This window comes from Gallinula chloropus (assembly GCF_964237585.1).
Source record: "Gallinula chloropus genome assembly, chromosome: 14".
In the NCBI taxonomy this organism is placed as follows: Eukaryota; Metazoa; Chordata; class Aves; order Gruiformes; family Rallidae; genus Gallinula; species Gallinula chloropus.
In genome coordinates this window covers 400,836-423,610 of record NC_140099.1, presented here as the reverse complement: position 1 = coordinate 423,610, position 22,775 = coordinate 400,836, and the positions used below count along the sequence as shown (strand labels likewise).

General features: G+C 50.6%; 1 protein-coding gene across 4 annotated transcripts in view; it reads left to right on the top strand.

The window, feature by feature from the left end:
- FERMT2 (FERM domain containing kindlin 2) overlaps window positions 1–22,775 on the top strand; it is a 57,052-nt gene that overhangs the window by 3,397 nt on the left and 30,880 nt on the right. For all 4 annotated transcript variants that reach the window (XM_084270663.1, XM_084270662.1, XM_084270665.1 and 1 more), the window contains exon 2: window positions 16,395–16,628. In XM_084270663.1, the coding sequence (XP_084126789.1) occupies window positions 16,395–16,628 (234 nt within the window). The remainder of the gene's footprint in view (window positions 1–16,394; window positions 16,629–22,775) is intronic.

The window sequence follows — 22,775 nt, the reverse complement described above, 5'->3', positions numbered from 1 at the left end:
TGACTTAGGAAAACAAAAATAGAGGTTTAAAATCACTGGGAGCAAAGGCAGGAAGGAAGTGACCATGGGTTATTGTTGTTGTCAACTTAAGGCCGTTTTAAACACATGTGAGGGAAGGAAACAAGCCCCCAGCCCTTGCCTTTTTGAGTTGTAACAGGGTGAGGTTGGTGAGCAGCAGCGTAGGGTTGTGTTTGGGGGATGCTCTGTGGGGTAGCAGGAGTAAAAGAGAAGCTGACAGAAGGAGGGAATGGGGACAAATGGGGGCTGGTGGAAGAATGGCTTAAGACAGATGACCTAAATGTGCACTGAGGAGGTTTGGAAAGTCCATGGGTAGAAGTTTCATGATGGAAATGGGGGTTTTACCTCCAGCTCCGGCTGTGAGGGCTCACTGGGAGCACTGGGGGAGGACTGAGCACCTTTAGGGGTTTGTACCCCAAGGAAGTAGATAAGAGAAGAATAAAAATCCCCACAAAATCTGGGTTTGGAGTTGTGATAGTCCTTCGGGACCAAACAGCCTTGAAGCTCGTTGGGCTGCGCAGCCGAGGCGGGAGAGGAGGATGGCTGGAGGTGCTGCCACATTTTGTCCAGGGATAGGGATCCATGTCAGAGCAATGCCCCTGCCCTCCCTGGGAGTGGCTGATAACAGGCAGGCAGTGCTGACATCTTCTGAAGCCTTGGGGTTTTTGTGAATGACCCTTTGATAAGGGTTTGGGCAGCTGGTTTCCACTCCATTGTTCCCGTGGCAGCTCCTCCACTATCTCCTTTCCATCGGCTGGGACAGGGCGGGTTGTCACCTGAGGGCTGGCACGGGAGCTGTCACATGCAGAGGTGTTGTGCTGTAGGTGACATAGCACCTCCTCCCACATCACAGCCGACCTTTGCTGGTTTTTAGCCTGCAGATGTGTCTGGGATTGACCCAGGAGGTGAATGGGCTGGGCCTTACCTTGCCAATTGCTTCCTGCTCTTTGCTGAAGATCTTTGCCAGATCGATGGCAAATATTAGTGTTCTCCCTCCTTTTCTTAATGGGGCCCTTAAAGGCTTATGAATAAAACACCAGGAGAGCACAGCATCATCGATTTCCCCAGGGTTGCATTTGAGGTTCTGCCATGCTTGTAAATGCTCCACAGACCTGCTCTGCCTGGAACAAACCCTTTGAAGCAGCTTAAAGCTGCGTGGGGGAAATGCTGGGCCCTTGCCCCAGCCCGTTTCCATTGCAGACACAAGGCAGGTGAGGCTGCAGGGCTGTCTTGGAGGTCACTTGCTGCTTTTGCTTTGGCCTTCTCCAGGGAGACTCGGGTAGGGGCTCCTTAGGTGACCACATGTGCTGTTGCTCTTGGGGGAGGTGAGAGAAGTGCTTGGGGGTTAAAGAGAAATAAAGGAAGGGTTCTTCTTGTAGCCACACTTTCCAAAAATACTCACACCAGCATCAGCACTTGGTGCCTGGGGTACAGTCGGGGCGTTTCTCTGGTCCCTGCCACCAGGATGACAGCTGAGCATCTTCCTTTGCAAGATCTGCAGATACTTGTCTGGCCATCAGCTGTCAGTGGAGACGAGGAGGATGTTTTGCTTCAAAATCAGCGCTCAGTCACTCCTCAGTATTGCTTTTCAAGTAGGTGGCATTCGTGAGAGGACTGAGTGGCATTTAATATGCTGGGAGGCTTGTAAGAAGCTGTCTGGATTCCCTTTGGGGTGGGGTGGTGAGTGGTTGTCTCAAATAACGAGATAAATGGTGGCAGTGGTGTTTGCTCCTCTGGGCAGCTCAGGCTGCTGCAGCTTGGGCAGGTGGGAAGGACTCCTTGGACCCCCTCCACCTCATCCCAGGCTTTTAAATGGCAAAACCTGTGTGATGGGTGGGAGGTGGGATGATGAACATAGAGGCTGGGAGGATCACAGAATCATAGGGGTTGGAAGGGACCTCCAGAGCTCATGAGGTCCAACCCCCCTGCCCAAGCAGGGTCCCTGGGACAGGTCACACAGGTCGGTGTCCAGGTGGGTCTGACAGGAATATCTCCAGAGAAGGAGGCTCCACACGCCCCCTGGGCAGCCTGTTCCAGTGCTCTGTCATCCTACTGTGAAAGTCCTTGCAGATAAAGTCCTCCTACTCCAAAAACAGGCAGGTTTTGGGCAATGCAAAAGTGGTATCTGGGATGCTGCCCAGCAGAGGTGCTCTGTGCATCCATGCTCTCACTTTGTCCATCTCCTCTGGAAGATGCTGCTAACACTCCCCACATTTGCATCCCACTGCTCAATTAAGACCTTTGCTCGTGTCCTTTGCCGCAGCCTCATTGCCCAAATAACATGTTTTCCCTGACATTTAAGTGGGAATATCCAAGTGCCCGCTAAAGGAGATGCTCCCTGGCCCCTCTCATCCATCTGTGTGGAGCTGGCTCCTTACTTTATACCCAACATTTGCCTCCAGGAAGCTTCTACGTAGGCCCACACCAAACTACAGGATTGTGTCTCAAATAATGTCCTCTTTGTTAGCCTAAGTGGAATATTCAGCTCAACTGCCAAATGACCAGAGGAATTCGGGGCGGGGGTAGGTAGAGAGCCCTGTGCAGGCAGCTCCAAGCTGCCGTCGCGCCAATTAATGCTTCAGGAGAACTCTTCCTAAGCACAAATAAATAAATAAAGACATGGTTTAAGCATTTTAATTTTTATATATTCTTTAAAAAATGATTCCACCCTGAGCTATCTGCTTTGGCTGGAAAGTGCCTGTCCAGTGACACAGATCCCAGCCGGAGGAGGAAGAGAGCGGGGCGGGAGGCGGCGGCGTTCCCGCGAATACCAGAGCCTTGGTTTGTTACCACAGACAGGAAATTGTTGGGTTTGCTGCTCCCACCCAGCCCAAATCAGTAGTTTCCTCTTCCAGCTCCCTCAGGTTTTGGTTTGATGTGAAGTCGCGCAGGGAAGCTGGCGTAGGAAGCTGCGTTTGCCATACTCACGCCGCTCTGAGGGAGCTAAAGTCATAGAAATCATCATGTTTATGCACTTCCCCTTTTTTATCTAAAAAAAAATAGATCTTTTTCCCCATAGCCATCCTTTCCTTTTTAATTTTCTTTCAAAAAATGTCTTCTATTCTTCTCCCCATAACCATCTTTCCCTATTCCCCACCCTTCTCCATCAGCACTTGTGTTTCACCCAAGCATCTGGCTGAGTCTCAACCCTATAAAAAACCCCAACAAATTGTACTCAAAATAATTGTAATATTTCCATATAGAAGCCAAATGCCTCTGGCTGTTCCCTGGCAGGGATTTCCAAACCCTCTTTCCATGCTGTTACGTGCACGATGGTTGCGTTCATAGCAAACACCGTCCTCCTCTGGGGTACCAGGGTTGAAATCATGCCCCACCTCCTGATTTTTCTAAATTAAAGAAATGCCAAAACAAACTGGAAAACAGGAACCTGAGCTTTAACCCTTGGTCTCTGATGAGGGATGGGTGGAAGGAGTGTGGATAACTGCATGAAATTGTGGATGTGGGGAGTGTTTACCGAGTTGGGAAAGAGAGAAGAGGGAGTGTTTGCACTGCAAACTGCAGTCGTTTCAACATCGGCAGTGATGCTGTCACCATGAGCTCCTATTTTGGGTGTTTGGGGGATTTTTTTAAAGAAAACTTCTTTATTTTTTTTTTGGTGATTTTTCTTACAGACAAGGGGAAGGACAGAGATTTCCAGTGCTCGTGGAGCTCTTGGCATACCAACTTCAGCCCAGCATCCAACCTGGGATGTGCTTGGGAGGGGAAAAAAAACCTCTTGTAGTGTTAAAACATCTTAAAGAAGATGCATTTCTTTGGTTCTTGTTCTGAAATGTGAATAAAACTCATTAGCTTAGAAAGAGGCAAAAAGCCCAGACCAAACCAAACTTCTCAGCTGGTGGGATTCGGTTCTGAGCGTTCTGGGTGGCTTTCAGGGGTTACGATGCCCTAAAAATCCTGAGATGCACAAATTCCTGGTGGACAAAGGAATAAAGAGTTGGAGCAGAGTTGCCATAACTTCATTTTCTTACCCAGCTTTGCTTTGGCACATTGTTCTGGTTCCAGCTGTCCAGGCTGGAGCTTCCACCAGGCAGAAGTGATGAGGATGGGGAGGAGAAGAGCTTGGCAAACCAGGGGGAAACCTCTTTATTTTCTTATTTTTTTATTTTTGGAGAATGGTGCTCCTCTGCTTTTCTCTCTCTCCCCTGTTTTCCCATGAGTTTGCAGCAACTCTTGCTCCATGGCCATTGGGAGGTCAGGAGGACATCTGGATTTGGATGGCAGGTTGAGAACAGCGTTGGGAGGGATGCGTGTAGGTGCAGCAGCAGTTGCATAAAACCTTCCCCTTTACAGTCTCAGGTGGCTTTTAGCTTGCAAAACAACTAGACAGCAACCCAAACCCATCTTGCCAATGATTCCACTTTCAGTCTCTTACCAGCTGATTAATACATGCTCATTTGGTGGTTGTTTTCTTCCCCCCTCCCCCTCCCCGCCGGCGTATGTACTTTTGGAAGGGTTAATTGCCCAAACTCCAAACTCAATTAGGAAGCCTGTTAATTCTGATACTGCTTGGAAAGAGCTATGTCGTTGTCTCACTGAGCTTCCCTTCCTTGCTGATAGTGCCCAGAGCTTGGACAGGCGGGTCAAGACCTGGCTGCAGGAGAAATTGTCCTTGATGCCACCCCCCAAGTCCTACCCTACTGTGTTTGGGGCTGAGCTTGGTGGTGTGATGGGTGAGGTGGACCCAAGGTCAAGATGAGAGGAGGTCTTTCAAAGCCCTTTCAAAGTGCATCAATGAGTTTGGGTTGGTGTGCAGAAATAAATAAGGAAGAGCCTGGGGTTTCCTCTCCTCCCCATGGCCCTGCAAAGGACCTCGGGCAAAGATCAGCTGCTCCTTCCCCAAATCTTGCTTTGCCCCAGGATCTCATCCTAAAACACTCAAGGGGAGGCTGGTGGCATGTGAAGGGGCTTTTTGAGGCTGTGACTGTCTGGGAGGGATGAAGCTCCTTTCCCTTACGCTCTGCTCTGCCCAGGGGGATGCACTTTGGGTGTAACCTGGAAGATTTGGTGTCCCTATCCCACAGAGCAGCATCCCACCCAGACGATGCTGGCTCCTAGGTTTGGTGCAGAGTGAGGATGCCCAAGGCAAACTTGGCTTTCCAGGGGGTGAAGCTTTTATCAGAGGCTAAAGCATGCTGGGGGGAATTGCCTGGTGGAGAGCTTAGCTGCAGTTGGGAAGTTGGGAATTCAGGTTGCCTGTTTGGTTCCCCTTTGTCTGCTGTACACACCTGTCCCAACAAAAGGTCCTCCGGCCCCGTTGCTGGGTATGATGTCTTTTTGGTTGCTGGGTATGATGTCTTTTTGGTTGCTGGGTATGATGTCTGTTTGGTTACTGGGTATGATGTCTTTTTGGCAGGGACAGGCTCCCTTACGCTGTGCACATTCACTGGGGATGAGTCAGGATTAACTGCTGGCACCCTCACCCTGCGGCATTCCCTTTCTGGTGAGGGAAGGGAGGTGTGATACAGACTCAGGGGAGAGGGAGAGCCCAGGGCAGTTGTGTGCTCCCTGGAGAAGTGGTTTCCTTTCATTTCCCCCCCCCTTTTTTTTTTCCCCTCTTGCCCCCCCTTCCCCCCCCACTTTTTCCCCTTTTTTTCCTCCTTCCCCCCCTTTTTCCACATCTTCCCCCCTTTCCCCCCTTCTTTCCTCCTCTTCCCCCCCCCCATTCTTTTCTCCTGCTTTCTCCCCTTTCCCTTTTCTCCCCCTTCCCTCCCCTGCTGTGTTTCTGTCCAATGCTCCCTATTTTGTGCCAGATGAATGATGGAAACCACGCTCCTTAATTGAGTTTTCTGCCATTTCTTGTGATTCCATGGGAGACAGGGAGCCAGAGCCGGTGAAAGCCTCATCTGGAGGGGTGCTTGATGGGGTGAGGGGAAAACACTCAGCAAAACCAAGTTGTAAAGCTCCTGTTTAAAGAAAAAAATCCACCCTTGCTTTCCTTTTATTCCCTCCTGTAGGAAAATGTGCAAGCCAGACTGCTCCGGGGTGCTGGTGCAGGGAATTAAAACAAGTCTGCACGGAGCTGGCAAAGGCCTTCCCAAGCTGCTCCGTTCCTGTTAGTTGTGGGGGTGTTGGGGAGTGAGGTGACCCCGGGTTTCCACTGCTCCACAGGATTTCCTGCTGTTTGTGGGTTGAGCATTGCTGTAGCACTGCTGTCCCTGCTTAGGGGTGCAAACGGGGACAGGTACGGCTGGCCTGGGCACGTGGGACCTGTAGAACTTCTGCTGTAGGTGCTGAGAAATAGAACAGGTTTTGGGTTATGTGCATGTATGTGTAATGAGTTTCTGCTGAGAAGCGGAATAAAAGCCCCTGTGCAGGTGCCATGTGCTGGGCTCACAGCTTGGGGTGCAGACAGGCCAGGCCTTTGGCACTCGGGGGTGGCATCCGAGGTGCAAAGTGAATTTAAAGGGGGCTTGTGCCCCTGTACTCAGTGTTGGTGAGGCTGCACCTCGAGTGCTGGGTCCAGTTCTGGGCCCCTCACTACAAGAAGGACATTGAGGTCCTGGAGCGAGTCCAGAGAAGGGCAACCAGGCTGGGGAAGGGGCTGGAGGGCAAATCCTCTGGGGAGCAGCTGAGGGAGCTGGGGGTGTTCAGCCTGGAGAAGAGGAGGCTGAGGGGAGACCTTCTCCCCACCTCCCCTGCCCTGGCAGGAGGGTGCAGAGAGGTGGGCGATGGTCTCTGCAGCCAGGGGACAGGAGATGGGACAAGGGGCAATGGGCTCAAGCTGCCCCAGGGCAGGGTCAGCTCAGCTGGGAGGGAAAAGTTCTTCCCTGGCAGAGTTGTCAGGGCCTGGCACAGGCTGCCCAGGGAGGGACTGAGTCCCCAGCCCTGGGTGTGTTTAACAGAGGGGAGATGAGGTGCTCAGGGATCTGGTTTAGCACAGGACAGGGATGGTTGGACTTGATGGTCTCAAAGGCTTTTCAACCTAGGCATTCTGTGGGGGTTGCTGTTCTTCCCGTGGGTCAGGGCAAAGGTGCTTGTAGGCATGGCTGGCATTGGATAAATCATTTCAGCCCGAGGACACCCGAGGGCAGGGGGAGGTGATGTTTCAGCACTACCAGTGCAAGTAGTAGATCCTCCTGTGGCATCTTAATGAGTTAAATTGCCAAGTGTTGGTTAAGCAATCCTATTAACACTGAAAAGAGCTTCCTTCCTAGAGTTTACTCTTTATCAACAAAAAAAAGAAGGAACTTTCAGGCTCTTCTCCCTGGAGCCCACGTGCGGCCCTGCCTCCGGCAGTGACGCTTGAGGGCTCAGCACCCCACGGGTCGAGCGGCATCACTGTGGAGGAGCAAAGCCCTGTGCTGACAGGAGTAGTGTTTTGGGGTTTCCCCATTCCCCCGGTTTTCTTTTCTTTTATATATATACACACACACATATATAAAGCCTCAGACTTTTGTGCAGATGCTCATCCGTTGTGCGGCCTTGTACAGCATCAGCATCCGACAGGTTAGAAACCTGGCGGTGAGATATTTGGGTGGCAGGGGGCTGAGAAGGGAGGGTTGGGGGAAGGTGCTTTAAGATCTGGTCGTGCTTCTCATTGTCTGATTCTGCTGTCACTGGCTGTGCAGTGCAGTGTAATATATTAACAGTTTTCTTTCCTTTATTCTGCATTGAGTGTGATCTGCCCATGATGCTGATTGTGGAATGATCTCTCCCCGGCCTTATCTCCACTCCTGAGCCTCTCAATATATATGTTCTCCTGTCCAACTGAAAAGGGGAGTGATAGGTTGACTTTGGTGGGCGTCTGGCCTCCAGCCAGGCCTAAACCACCACACAAGCCCAATAAAAGGAGATTTCCTTCTCCAGCAGCGTGCTGGCACGTCCCCTCATTAGCAGCAGACACTCCGTCATTTTCCCGAGCGAGGACACGCGGAACGCAGACGTTCAGCGCTGCGTCCCCTGTGCTCCGTGTCCTCCACAGGTTGTTTTTTTGGGGGGGTTATCCCCCCTTCTCTTTCTTTTCATTGATCTTGAATGCTTTGACGTCAGTGTTTTGCGGTGACAAACATGAGCGTGTCCCCTGGCACGCTGGGAGGAGAGGGAGGTCTCCTGCGCTCCGTCGCGCTGGCGGGAGTCGTGTTGGGAACAAGGCTGCTTTTGTCCATATTTTATTTATTTATTTATTAACAAGTCCAACCACTTTTCAGGCAAGAAATATTCATCTTACATTTAAATTCTGGCACAGGTCTGCTCTGTTCTGGACACCTCCATGGGCATGTGTAGATGTTCTCCTGAATATCTGTTCTCCTAAAAACAGAATAAGGTACCTGAAGGGAGCATAAAAATGGAGGGGAATCAGCTTGTTAGAAGGGTGGATAATGGAAGGACAAAGGGGCTGGAGTGAAGCTGGAGGAGGGAAGGGTTAGATGAGATGTTAGGGGGAAGTTCCTTACAGAGAGAGTGGTGAGGGGCTGGAAGGGGCTGCCCAGAGAGGGGGTGGGTGCCCCATCCCTGGGGGTGTCCAAGGCCAGGTTGGCTGGGGCCCTGGGCAACCTTGTGTAGCTCCAGGCCTGGAGGTTGGTGTCCTTGCCTGTGGCAGGGGGTGGGAGCTCTGTGACCCTTGGGGTCCCTCCCAACCCAGGTCAGTCTGTGATGGGTGATGGGTGCACAAAGTGGTAAATAGGGAAGAATTCAAGGTACCACTTTGCAGTAAAACATCAAAGGCCTGGTGCAGGTGGTTGCTCAGACTGGCTGCTTCACGCCGTGTTATTCCATAGTGTGGGTCAAATACGTATGGAGTGTGCAATTAAACCCCCCCCATTAAGACTCTTTAGTCCCAAGAGCATCAGATTGTCGTGGCTACAGCTTTATTACAGCTGCCTGATAATAATTTTACAGGATGTTTATCTCTCTTGTTTCAAAGTGTAATTTTTCAAGTGTCATGACCAGAGGCTGGGAGGATTTTTGTTCCTTTTTTGAACTTTGCTCTGCAATTAAATCCCCGTTGAGGGACAGAGGGGGGTCAGATCCAGCGTGCTCCATACCCCAAAAGACTCAAATCCACACTGAAAAAAATACAGTGACTTTGTCACCTGGGAAAACACGTCAGCATTTCTGTTGGGCTGGAGATAAATGTAAAGAAATTGGGTTTTCGTTTTATTTTTTTCCCCATAATTGTCCTAAGAAGGAGTGGCTTTGGCATGTTTAAAGGAATCTGGGTGTAAAGTATGAGCAGTGAGGAGGTGATGTCCTGTCCCACCCCGATTGGGATCAATGGGTTCAGCTATAGAGATATATGTGTGTGTGTGTGTGTATATATATATATATATATATATATGTACCCATAAAATACAGGTACAGCTCTGTGTGTATGTATGTGTACATACATAGATGCACTCATGTATTTACATACATAAATATGGGTATTATTCTATGGTATATATATATATAAATATAGCTAGGTGACTATAAATATATTTAATAGATCAATATAAATACATGGATTGAAAATATTTAATACATGGCTTGGAAGTATTCAATATACAAATATATATCTTAATATATAGATATATTTATATGTATATTGATATGTGTTTATATAAAATATATGAATATTTATATACATACTTATATATGTAAGTAAAAATTCTGGCTATGGGGTTTTTGGCTGTATTTCTGATTGTGGTGACGTTAGCCCAATATGAGCCTTAGGTCCCTGGCACTGTAAGGTCAGGGAGCATCCGTGGGTCAGCCCTGCAGCCTGGGCATGTCTGTCTGATGGAAATCCCAATCCCCTCACCAGTTGGGAGGACTATTCCAAAAGCAAGTGATGATCTTGCAGCCCGTCCCCAGCAAACCATTCAGGTCTGGATTTTTGCTGTTGGCTTGTGGGTTATTAGGGTGGTTTTCATCCTTTTTGTCTTACTTTTAACCTTCAATTGCTCTCCTTTTCCAAGACTTTTAAATACCCCTGCCCTGCCATCCATGCACGGCAGCCATGGGGTGCATCCCCTCTCCCTGAGCTCACCCAGGGCACGAGGCACTCCCCAACTATTTATTACTGGAGGTCTCTTTTTTTCCTTTGAAGGAATTTTATTTTCTTCGCCCCCGTCGCCTTCCCAAGTGGGGTGTGTAACCAGCCAACACCCAGCCTCTGGCTCCAAGAGCCCCTGGCCGCTCCTCAGGGTTTGTGAGCGCTGGATTAATGCGTTATCAGGAGGTATTTGAGCTTAAAAGCACTTTAATCTCCCAACTGCCTCTCCAGCTGTCTGCTGCCTGCAGTCAGGCTCTTAAATGTGCTGGAAACGTCTGTAGTTTTGCAATGAAATGTATATAAATATTGCATATTAATTAAAAAAAAACCCACCAAAACAACCCACTTCTTTGTTTCTTCTGTCCTTATAAAAACCCTGGACCAATTTCAGGCTGTTTGCACCAAACTCATTGAAAATCTGGGAAGTTTGTCGGTTTGTTCTTTTATTTTCTCAGCAGAAGATCACTTTTTATAAGCTTGTGAGTTGGTTCCAGTCCTTACATCGTATCTTATGTATGATGGTTTCAGTCCTTGCATCATATCTTTTATATATATGATGCATATATTTTTATATATGATGCAAGGACTGTGTGTATATAGTGTATATATATATATATAGTATTTATATGTGTTTGTGTGCGTGTAGAAGCATATGTGTTTATATGACACATCTATTTCTGTATATGTATTTTATCTGTGCATACATTTAGTGTGTGTGTATGTATTATGCATGCCTGGTTTTTATATGTGTGTGTATATAGATGATATAAATGTGTGTATATGTTGATTTATGTGCATAATCATAGAGTCACAGAATTGTCTGGGTTGGGAGGGACCCCAAGGGTCCCAGAGCTCCAACCCCCTGCCACAGGCAGGGACACCAACCTCCAGCCCTGGAGCTACACAAGGTTGCCCAGGGCCCCAGCCAACCTGCCCTTGAACACCCCCAGGGACGGGGCACCCACCCCCTCTCTGGGCAGCCCCTTCCAGCCCCTCACCACTCTCTCTGCACAGAACTTCCCCCTAATATCTCATCTCCTCCTTCCCTCCTCCAGCTTCACTCCATCCCCCTTGTCCTGCCAGTCTCTGCCCTTTAACAAGCTGATTCCCCTCCTGTTCCTGGGGTCCCTTCAGGGACGGGGAGGCTGCAGTGAGGTCCCCCCACAGCCTTCTCTTCTCCAGGCTGACCCAGCCCAGCTCCCTCAGCCTCTCTCCATAGGGGAGCTGCTCCAGCCCTCTGAGCATCCCCGGGGCTCCTCTGACCCCTCTCCAACAGCCCCACATCTTCCTTGTGTTGGGCCCCAGCTCTGGACACAGGACTCCAGCTGGGGCCTTCTGAGGGCAGAGCAGAGAGGGACAATCTCCCCCTTGTCCCTGCTGGCCACCCTTTTTCTGATGGAATAATAGATTTAGCTGTGTATCTGTGGAGCAGTTTGAGGTGGTTTGTGGCTGATGGAGAGGCGTTTTGCAAGCTCAGCTTCCCGAGTGGGCCTAATCGTTGTTCAGGGCACCCTGGTGCACATCCGCTGCGGGGGAAGAGCCAGGACTGGGACGGGCTGCTATGGAAAACCCACTAGTGGGATGGATGGGCTTTGGTTCTTCTGTATTTTGCACTGGAGGAGGATGGTCCTTCCGTATTGCTCCCTTGGGAGGGCTGAAGACTTGAATCCGTTGCCTTAAAAGCCATCAATAATAATTAAGAAATGAACCGAAACCTCTGCTTTGGCTGCATCCGCCTCTTAAGGGGAAGAGTATAACCAGCTTCAGCTGCAAGTCTTTCTTTCCAAAACTCAAACACACACACACAAAATATGATGCAAACCAGCCAGACTCGCAGAACTTCCCTATGTCCCTACTCAAGCTTTGCAGGAGATTTGTAATAATCTGCCTCACGCGAAGGCGATGGAGGTGTTTTTGTTGGCTCGTTGCTGTCTGATGGATTTAAAGTGGGGGGTGAAAGGGGACGCAGTGCTACCCTGTCGGATCCTTTCCCAGATCCCAAGATATGGAGAACAGCGCTTCCTGCTCTCCAAACAAACCCAACTATCGCTCTAGCAGGGTTTAACTGTGTACCAGGGAGGGAGGGGAGGGGGAAACTACTAAAGAATTAAAAAAGGGGTTATTTGGTCATATCTGGGCTCTGTTGGCCTTGGTGGTGCACGGAAGGAGGGCCCATCTGCACCAAGGGATATCCCGAAATAACAAGGCAAATGCAGTGTTTATGTAACACCAGAGACTTGTATACTATTGCTAGTAAGTCATAAGCTCGCACGGAGAGCCTGCCAAATCGGCAGCGCCGCTGAAGAAGGGAGGCTCAATAGCTGCTGCAGAAGCAGAGCAGAAAAGGGACTTTTAAAATCCAAGGGTTGGCAGAGGGAAAGGGTTTGGAGCAGCCGGTTCCTGGGATAAATAAGTGGGATAAAGGGGCAGAGCGGATTGGGGCCTACCTCGATCGTCTTTGCCTTTCGCCAGGATTCGGCCTGCTTGCTTACATAGTGTCTCTGTGTGGCAGCAAGCCCCAAATTAAAACACACTTGGTCTGCATCTCAATTAAGACTTACTTTCTGCTGCTTGAATGCTAGAGGTGGGTTTAGTGGTAGCTGTGGGAATAAAAACCTGCAGTTGTAACTATGCTGTAAGGGCTGGTTGCGATGCGGCTGCGGCAAGGCCCCGGCGTGAACTGAAAGCCAAGGATGTTTAAAGGCTTTAAAATCCTTCATTGAGCAGCTCATCTCATCATGTTCTGTCCTCACAGAGATCTCTGCAGCCATCTGGGTGATTTAGGATGCCTCTTGCATTAGCAGCACTGTCTGAAGAGCTTTTCAAGGTGGACAACAAGCTTGCTGCATGGGCTTTACTGGACAAAATGTCCTCACCCACTCTGTGTCTCTTGGCGTGGTTTTGGCAGAGAAATGCCAAATCTGGCTCTTCCTCCAAAAAGAAAAATTTAGGAAAACCTTCTCAGCTGGGTCCCTGGCCCTCGCAGGCTTCCAGCAGCCGAGATTTGGCTCCAAGGGGCTTGGGAAGGGATGGAGGAAATGGGGAGTGGGGATTATTTTTGATGCTGAGAAGGAAGCATCCCATTGCCCTTTCCTTCTGGGCTCCTGGAGTTCCCCATCCCCATGCTACTGCCAGCTTCAGCCTCCCCCAAAGCCCCACAGCCTTCCCCTAGGAGGTTCCTTGCCTGGAAGGGGAGAGCATGGCGGGGGGCAGTGATTTCATAAGATCATAGAACATGTAAGGTTGGAAGGGACCTTCAAAGCCCATCTAGTCCCACCCTGCAGTGAGCAGGGACATCTTCACTAAAGCAGGTCGTTCAGAGCCCCATCAAGTTGATCTTGAATGTCTCCAGGGATGGAGCCTCCACCACCTCTCTGTGCAACCTGTGCCAGTGTCTCACCACCCTCAGACGGAGGAACTTAGTTCCTAACACCCAACCTAAATCTCCCCTTTTTGAGTATTTACCCAGGCCCTGCAATGTGTGCAACTCGCTTCTCCTTTGCACAAGGTGACCGTGGTGGGAGGATCCTGAGGACACCTAAACCCTGGTTACTCTCTCTCCCCACCATGCTGTGGTGGGCAGGAATCAGCCCGTTTGAGACTACTACAGGTGGATATTCCCACCCAACCAAACAATCCTGTTTCGTGCTTTGACTGAGAAGCTGATGAATGCTTACTGGATCTACAGACACTTCCAGCACTGTTGTGGGCCTGTAGTAACATTTTGAATTTGAGGTCTGGGGTCTCTCAAATGAGCTTGTGGTGCTTGGAGACCTCCAGTAAATACGGATCGGCCAGTCCTGCAACTGACAGTAGTAAATGGGGGAAAGACTGAGCTGAATAATAAGCCTTGTTGTAAAGCCATACCCCTGGCAAATCGGTAACTGGTGAATTGGGACCCTGGTGATGATTTAGAAACCTTTGATCAGATTTAACCAGGCAGTTGGTGTTCCCCAGTGTGCCAGGATTGCTCCCAGCCACTGCCTTGCACAGCACCAAGGCTTCTTGTTCACTGCTTGGTGTTAAACTCAACTCCACAGCTCAGCTGCTAAACATTGGCCAAGCTCTTTTATATATAACTACCCCATGGGGCAGCCTCAGACCTTTTACCTTTCTGGCCCTAGCTGGTATCTCACTGTTAATTCAAAGTGTTAATTGCTCTCAGGCTGAAAGATGCTGTGCATATTTGTGCCAATGGCCTGAAAGGTTAATCTGTAGCCTAAACCCAAATCCCCTCTGTTAGGCAGAAGTGTTACTGATTGAAAATGCCTTTTTCTTTCTTCCCTCCCCCTCAACTACCCCCAGACTTTCAGTCCTGATTTGTCCAGCTTTCAGTAGGGCAGAAGTTGGACTTGGTTACCAAAGTCCATTGTAATGATTTCTCGGATTTTTTTGAGAGTAGCCAAGGTTGTGCAAGTTTGCATGCTTTTCTATATTTGGTTTTGTTTAATTTGATTGTACAAAGCTGTTGAAAAGTCTGGCTGAACATTTCCACTTTCTGGCTCTATGATTATGCCATTACCAGGAGTTCAAAGAAAAAAAAAAGAACAACCCAGCTTCTGCTGGCTTTTCTCAGTAACCCCCAGCTCGAGATCCTGTTTTCAGATAGGGACAGAGAAAAGTCACTGTTCTCGTCTTGATTAAGTTCAGATGTGGCTCGTGAGGATAGTCATCTCAGTGTCTGTCTGTCCTGGAGTGTGTTCCCTGGTCCCTTCAGCCTGTCTGGTGGTGTATCTGATGGGGCTTCACTCCTGGGTTCCGCTGGGTTTGCCCTGGATTCCACCTACCTGAAGGGTGGGCGATGGTCTCTGCAGCCAGGGGACAGGAGATGGGACAAGGGGCAATGGGCTCAAGCTGCCCCAGGGCAGGGTCAGCTCAGCTGGGAGGGAAAAGTTCTTCCCTGGCAGAGTTGTGGGGCTGTGGCACAGGCTGCCCAGGGAGGGGGCTGAGTCCCCAGCCCTGGGTGTGTTTAACAGAGGGGAGATGAGGTGCTCAGGGATCTGGGTCAGCACAGGACAGGGACGGTTGGACTCGATGAGCTTAAAGGGCTTTTCCAACCTGGTGATTCTGTGATTCTGGCTGGTGAGCCATGCATGAGCATCAGTGCTGAAGGATGGAGGGAGATGTTGCAATAAACATCAGTTGGTGGGTTTAATTTGGGTTAAACTGACATTTTGTGTTGGGAATCTGAGGAGGACCTGGAGCTGGAACAGGAATCATTTTATTACCAGTGCCTTAACCTGGACAGTGCCTTGCTTTGGAGCAAAGCAGGATTAAAATAATCCTCATACAAAGTCCATAAGCTCCAAACTCACCAATAACTCCTATCATTTGCCATACCATGTGCAGAAGCATCCCTGTAACTTGTCCTGCAGCCTCTTGAGGTTCTGATGTGCTTGCCCAGATGACATCCTGCAGAAACATTGGGTTTTTCCTGTGAAACAAGAGCTCTGGCTGCCCACGCCACTGTCGCCATTGATGCTGACACACTCCCCTGGGTCGGTATTTTTGGAGATGGAGGGTTTATGTTAAGCAGAGCTTTGCAAACCACAGCTGCAACACCTGGATCGTTCCCTCCCCTTCTTCCCTTACTCCTGCATGGTGGGAGGACAGTGCTGGTCAGGCTGGAAGATGCTCCACAGGAATGGCAAGGGGTTGCAGGGAGAGCAGGGCAGGTGTCAGTGAAAAATAGTGTGAGTGTTAAGGGAGAGTGTTGCACAGTGGCTGTCTTTTGGAGCTGTCACCATGCTTTTGTTCCTCAAGTGCTTCCTAACTCCTCCTTCAAGGAGCCTGTGGTTACATCCGGCCCAGGAGGAGACGTGACTGTTGGGTTTTTGTTCCTTTGGGAAGTAACTTTTGGTTTCATCTAAGAATGTTCTAGTTTTGTTTGTAGAAACTGAAAGACCTGGAGAAGACAACGGTGTTGAATTCTTCTTGTAGACCTCCTCCTACTTCTGCTTTCCATGTGTGACTGGCAGGGCTGGCCTCACCTTTGGATAGTGCAGGTCTCCTACATGGTGGGGATGGGGAAACCCAAGAATTGATAATTAACCTAAAAAGCTTTGCAGAACCCCTCCCAGGGGAAGATGTGAGGTGGTTCCTGACCCCCTGGGCTTCACTCTCCAGCCTCATCACTGCTGGGCTGGGTGACCCATGGACACGTTGTGTCACCCCCTTATTTGCCTTGAGTTCTAACCTACTTTATCTCCAAGGTGGCTTCTAGATGCTGTTGAGTACACCCAGTTCTTTGTATCTGAAAAGGGCTGCCAGTGTTTTTGGATAGTCCTTTCTCAGTTAAATGCATTTAAAACTTCTCCTTTTGTCCTTTTGAAGGCTAATTCTGGTCCTGGTTTTAACTGGTGAAATGGTTTCTTTGTTCTAGATGTCAAGAAAGACTGGTCAGATCACGCTCTGTGGTGGGAAAAGAAGAAAACTTGGCTCCTTAAAACGCACTGGACGTTGGACAAATACGGGATACAGGCTGATGCCAAGCTCCAGTTCACACCCCAGCACAAGCTGCTCCGCCTTCAGCTCCCCAACATGAAGTACGTCAAGGTGAAAGTCAACTTCTCAGACAGGGTCTTCAAGGCGGTTTCTGACATCTGCAAAACCTTCAGTAAGTAGCGAGCACCAAAAGCCGCTGGTGGGGAGGCTGGTGTTGGGTTTGGCTCCTCCTGCCTCTCTGTTGGTGCACGTGCTTGCATCTGTAGTAAATCGCTTGTATTCCCCAGCTTCAGATATCAGATGGTCACTTGGGCGCCGTGCAGCCTGGATATCCACTATTCTTCCAGTGAAAACCTAACCTTTTACTGCAAATACTTAAATAATGGGACTGATTGTGCCAGAAATGTAACCAAAGAATCCATTTTCTGTGCTGAATTCTGTTTTGTAGGAAGGTTGTTCTGATTTTGTCCTAGGTGAGGTGGTAGCACCCCGTTTTACATTGAAGCTGATGGTATTGGGTTGTAATTTCTCCACCCCCCTGCAAAAAACAAAGCCAATAGGAAACCTGCCAGCACCATGGGTTACCTTCCAGTGGAAAATCATATTAGAGATTAAGTGATGATGCTTCACTGTAAAACTGTGTAGTGGAGTGAAGGGACCAAGCCTCCCTCTTCTCCTCCCCAGCTCCTCTTCATGCTGCTTTCCCTTGCTGAGAAGAAACCCCAGAAGAAAGGGTGGATCATTTCCTACCAGGTACAGGGGTTTTGTCCTGATCTACTAATTTTGCACATCACGTTTTACACATCTTAATGAATTTCTCATCCCAGAAGCAGCTGTTTCCTTCTCCCCTCACAAAAAAAGACCCAAGCTAGGAGATATTTGCTGTGTTCTGAGGAATAATCCCTTGGCGTGGGCTCTGAGTATTTACCTGGAGTGTTGTGTCCAGTTCTGGGCTCCCTGGTATAAAAAAGCCAGGGATCTCCTGGAGAGAGTCCAGAGAAGGCTACGGAGATGCTGAAGGGCCTGGAGCATCTCCCCTGTGAGGAAAGGCTGAGTGAGCTGGGGCTGTTCAGCCTGGAGAAAAGAGACTGAGAGGTGATCTGATCAATGGGGATCAATAGCTGAAGGGTGGGACACAGGGGCCATGGGCAGCCTCTGCTCAGTGTCTGTGGGGACAGGACAAGGGGCAATGGGCTTAAGTTGGAGCACAGGGAGTTCCCCCTCAATGTGGGGAAGAACTTCTTCCCAGTGAGGGTGAGGGAGCCCTGGGACAGGCTGCCCAGGGGGTGTGGAGTCTCCTGCTCTGGAGAGATTCCAGCCCTGTCTGGACACCGACCTGTGTGCCCTGTCCCAGGGACCCTGCTTGGGCAGGGGGTTGGACTGATGGGCTCTGGGGGTCCCTTCCCACCCCTGTGATCCTGTGATTCCGTACCAGTGTCCTTCCAGCTCGCTCCCCTCCATAAGGAGCGCAACCTGACCTGGGCTGTAGTAAATCTATTTCTGCTCTCCAGAAGAAGACAGGGTTACTCTTGGCTGACCCAGTTATTTTGTGAGGCAGGAAGAGCTCGGCCTTACGTGCGGCGTTAGGGCGCATCTGTGGTCGGGTCGGTCCACAGAGCTGATTGTGAATCGTGGCTATTTCTTTCCTGTTTTGGTTTTGGTTTTTAAATAGAAATATTGGGCAATTTCTCCTTTAAAATAGCAAAGGCTTAGCCAGCATTATTTCCCAGTCGATTTTGCTTCCCTCCTCCTGTCTCCTGTTGCTGTTTTTAATGCCATGCTAGACAGAGAGGTCGCAGACGTCCGCTTGGTCGCTGATGAGTCCTTCCAGCAGTGAGTCACGTCAGGAAATGCTGATGCCCTTAATCACGTAACAAGAGATCTTACGCTGACAGCACCGAGCAGCCAGAACCTTACATGGGCCTGAAGCAGCTATTTAGTCAACTCTGGGGCGCTCTGTGTTATTTATGAGCAGACCCATAGAATAAGGCCAATATTTAAAGATGGGGAAGTAGGAAAAAGCCTCTGGTGGCTGTTGCCTGGCTCCCTGCAGTGGGGACACATTGGTTGAGCTTGGATCTGACTTTCCTTCTGCGGCATCCCAACACCCCGAAAGAAAAGGTCCTGGGTTTGGGGAAAGCAGGATTTTGGCTGGAAACTTTCACTCTCCTTTTTAGTGACTCTTGCCAGCGTGAGCTGGTGGAGGATGGATGGAAACTACATGGCTAGATAAAGCGATTTGATCTTGTTTAGCCCTTGCTTTTGTGTTTACTGGGAGCCAGATGTTCAGCAGAGCTCTGGGGAAGATGTCGGCTCAAACTGGGTGCAGGGCAGTGGGCTGTTGGAGAGCAGCGTGGGTGAGAGGGACCCGGGGGACAGCAGGATGCCCATGACCAGCAACGCGCCCTCATGGCTAAGAAGGCTGATGGCATCCTGGGGAGTGTGAGAAGGGGGTGGTTAGGAGGTGAAGAGCACGGGGTCCCGAGCCGAGCGCTGACGGAGGCAGGAGCTAATCTCAGCCGGGAGGGCACGTGTGTGCCGGGCGAGAGGGGCTGCTGCTGCCTTCTGGCCTGCAGAAATCATCCCGGGGGTGTCAGGCTGAGTTTGCACAGGCTCTTTCATTCCTGCTGGGCATGGGGAACATCTGCCCTCACCTTGGTGCTCGCTGAGGCTTGCCAGAGATGAGAGAGGCTGCAGGATGGTGGGATCATCGCAGCTCCCCGTGGCAGCCCAGGGAGCTTGTGTTTTCCTTTTCCTCTTCCTCTAACACAACCTGTTCATGGGGTCTTGCAGACTGTGCTATAACACTTGCCCAACCTGCCCCTTTCTCTTTTTATTGTTGCTTTGGGGCTTTTTTTTGGCCCCCCCAAGTTAGTTTTTATGTTGCCCCATTTTTCTTCATTATCTTTTCCTGCCCTCAACAGCATCTCCTCATGGGTTGGCTGCAGAGACCCCTTGTACTCCATATTAATCATTTCCCTATGGAAAACCAAGTGGATATTTCAAGGCAGAAGGGGAAAGAAGTCGCCCTTGCCCTTTCTTTCTAAGGTTGGGGTCTGGTGTGGCTTGGTCTGGGTGATGGACCCGTGCTTGCGAGTTGGATGGATGAGGTACTTTGAGATATGGTTTACCATAGGACAGGAATGGTTGGACTCTGATCTCAAAGGCCTTTTCCAGCCTTGTGGTTCTGGGATTCTGTGAGTTGCTGGTAATTTTGGCTATAACAGTTTGCTGCCTTTACTAGCAGAGCATTTGATTACACACTTCATTAATTTCAGCATATGGCATGATTAATGAGCAATGTAAGGAATTCCTCGTGTTGCTGGGACTCTAGCTGGGTGCATTTACAAAATCCTCTCTATGCCAGCAGGAAAGTGCTTGGTTGAATTATTTTGGGGTTGTGCCTTTTCTTATATAGGGTTGTGCCCAGGGAGGGGGTTGAGTCCCCTTCCCTGGATGTGTTTAAAAAAAGGGTAGATGAGGTGCTCAGGGATCTGGTTTAGCATAGGATGGGAATGGTTGGACTTGATGATCTTAAAGGTCTTGTCCAGCTGTGTGATTCTGTGATATATTCCCTTTCGGTTGTACCCAGAGGTGTCACCATCTGGGTGTGTGGTTGCTTTTTAATCCATATTTCTGTGTGGAGTGGAGTTTCTGTGGAGGAGGGCAGCTCTCACCACCGGCCCAGCTGAGGCTCCCCGGGGGACAGCCCGGAGGTGGCTGTGGGAAGATGCTGGAGCCACTCACACATCCCTGGCTTTCTTGGAGGTCGTGCGAAGCCGGAAGAAAACCCGATCCCATTCCCAGTCTCTGGATTGCAGCTCCTTAATTCCCACACAGACCGGTCAGGAAGGTTAACGACACAGATTGACCCTGCCTGCTGCAGGAACAGAGGAGAGGAGAGAGGAGAGGAGAGAGGAGAGGAGAGAGGAGAGGAGAGAGGAGAGGAGAGAGGAGAGGAGAGAGGAGAGGAGAGAGGAGAGAGGAGAGAGGAGAGAGGAGAGAGGAGAGGAGAGGAGAGGAGAGGAGAGGAGAGGAGAGGAGAGGAGAGGAGAGGAGAGGAGAGGAGAGGAGAGGAGAGGAGAGGAGAGGAGAGGAGAGGAGAGGAGAGGAGAGGAGAGGAGAGGAGAGGAGAGGAGAGGAGAGGAGAGGAGAGGAGAGGAGAGGAGAGGAGAGGAGAGGAGAGGAGAGGAGAGGAGAGGAGAGGAGAGGAGAGGAGCAGGGTGGGGGATGGGTTGGGATAGGACTGGATGGGATGCGATGGGATGGAATGGGATGGGCAGCCCTCGCCTGAAGGGTGGCCTGGAAGTCTGCCCAGGAGCAGCTGCTGGCAGGCGGCGCTGGGCTGAAGGGCCAGCTTTGATCTGCAATTAAAGACCAGGGAAAGAGAAAGTAAAACTTCACTTATTTTAAATTTATTTGGAGCTGCAGGGTTTGTGCTGTCTGCCTGACCGGGAGCAGGGTCAGAGATTAAGGTGGGGTGCTGCTTGCGGGGCTCCTGTGTGCCCCTCTCCTCTTGTCATCCTGCTGGGGAGAGGTCTCTGCTCAGCAATTCCATGTGGCTGCAGTCAGCACTTTGTTGGCGTGGGTGGGAATATCATAGACTCACAGACTGGTTTGGAGTGGAAGAGACCTCAGAATCCCCCAGTGTCCCCCCTGCCATGGGCAGGGACACCTTCCCCCCTGGCCCAGCTCTCCCCAGCAGCAGCCTTCTCTTCTCTAGGCTGAGCCAGCCCAGCTCTCCCAGCCTGGCTCCAGAACAGAGGGGCTCCAGCCCTTGGGACATCTCCATGGCAGCTTGTCCTGCCCCATGTGCAGGAGGACCTTGCCGTTGGCCTTGTTGAACTCCATGTGGTTCATACAGTCCCACCTCTCCAGCCCACCCAGGTCCCTCTCTGACACAGAATCTTTTCCTGTTGCCCTTGATGCCCCTGGCCAGATATAATCTGTCATGGCTTTAGCTTTCCTGACTGGCTGCTTGGACAGTTTCTCTGGATTCCTTCCAGGCTCCCTGCCCTCCCTTCCATCCTCTGTAGTCTTCCTTCTTGTGATGGAGTTTGTCTGGGAGCACTTTGTTCATCCATGCAGGCCTCCAGGCATTTTTGCCTGACTTTTCTTTTGTTGGGAAGGAAGAGGTGATCCTTGAATACTATCCTCATAGCAAGGTGGGATTTTGGGCAGGTAGGAGATGCAAAGCTCCCTCTAACCCATCATCCCACGAGTGGAAAAACCCTCTTTTCCTCCACACTGGCTTCATTTCTTTCCAGGACGCCTTGCATCTGCTCATGCCCTCAAGCTGCTTCCTTACAGCATCCCCTTTCTCTTTCTGCTGCCCATATTTTTTTTTCCATGTGCTGTGGGAGCAATAAGGGACTCCAGGCAGGATCCTGCTGCTGGTGAGCACGTGGGAGAGGAAAAGCAAACAGCAAGATGTGAGTGTGAAGGGTTTTTTTCCCATGCCTCGGCGTTTCCTGCCCCGGCGATGCTGCTTCTCATGGGGAAACTGTATCTTGAGGAGCTGCAGGCTGAGGGTAGATATGGCAGCAGAAAAGATTGCATCTTTCAGGGGTTGGACTCAGTATCTGTTGAGGTCTCTTCCAGCCCCTGTGATTCTGTGATCTTCTGGCTGGGAAGATTTCAGACTTACACTGCCCTCCAGCCTGGGCAGAGGAGCAAGGATCATCCTGGTTGGTGCTGGTGGGAGCTGGACATGGTGCCAGACCTGGGTGGAGGCAGCTCTGGGAGGAAGAGCTCCGAAATTCATGACTACTCCCTCCCTTACCCACCCTGAGGCAGAAGAAATTCCCTTCAGGTCTTGTTTTCTCTTTCCCCAGAGGCTGGTGGGGCATCACACCCAGCTCCGTCCCGCATCGTCCTCAGAGCGCTTCGGGTGACTTAATCACCTGTTTTGGAAAACAAAGTCTGTGGAGCATCCTGTGTGGAGCAGCAGCAGTTTCCATGCCTGCATCCCGCCTTGCTCCAGTCCCCAGCTCCCCAGGGACACTGGGAAAATGGGACCCCCTTGCTTAAAGATGGGCCCATCCCGGGAAGCTTGTGCGGCTGAAGGAGGAGGGACAGGATGCAGAGAGGCCGGTGAGGGTGATGGGTGCTTCCCCTTTGCCTCTCCCAGCCCCAAAATAACCAGATGCCTGAGGCTGTGTTGGCAAGGCCACAGCCAGTCTCCCTCCCTTCAGCCACCAGCCTGCAAGCACAACCCGAGGTGACAGTGGCATTTGGGAGCGGTGTCCTGCACGCCCAGCCCCAGCAAGGCGGCACCGTCCAGCAGTGTAGACACCGAATATGACCCTACCTTTCCCCC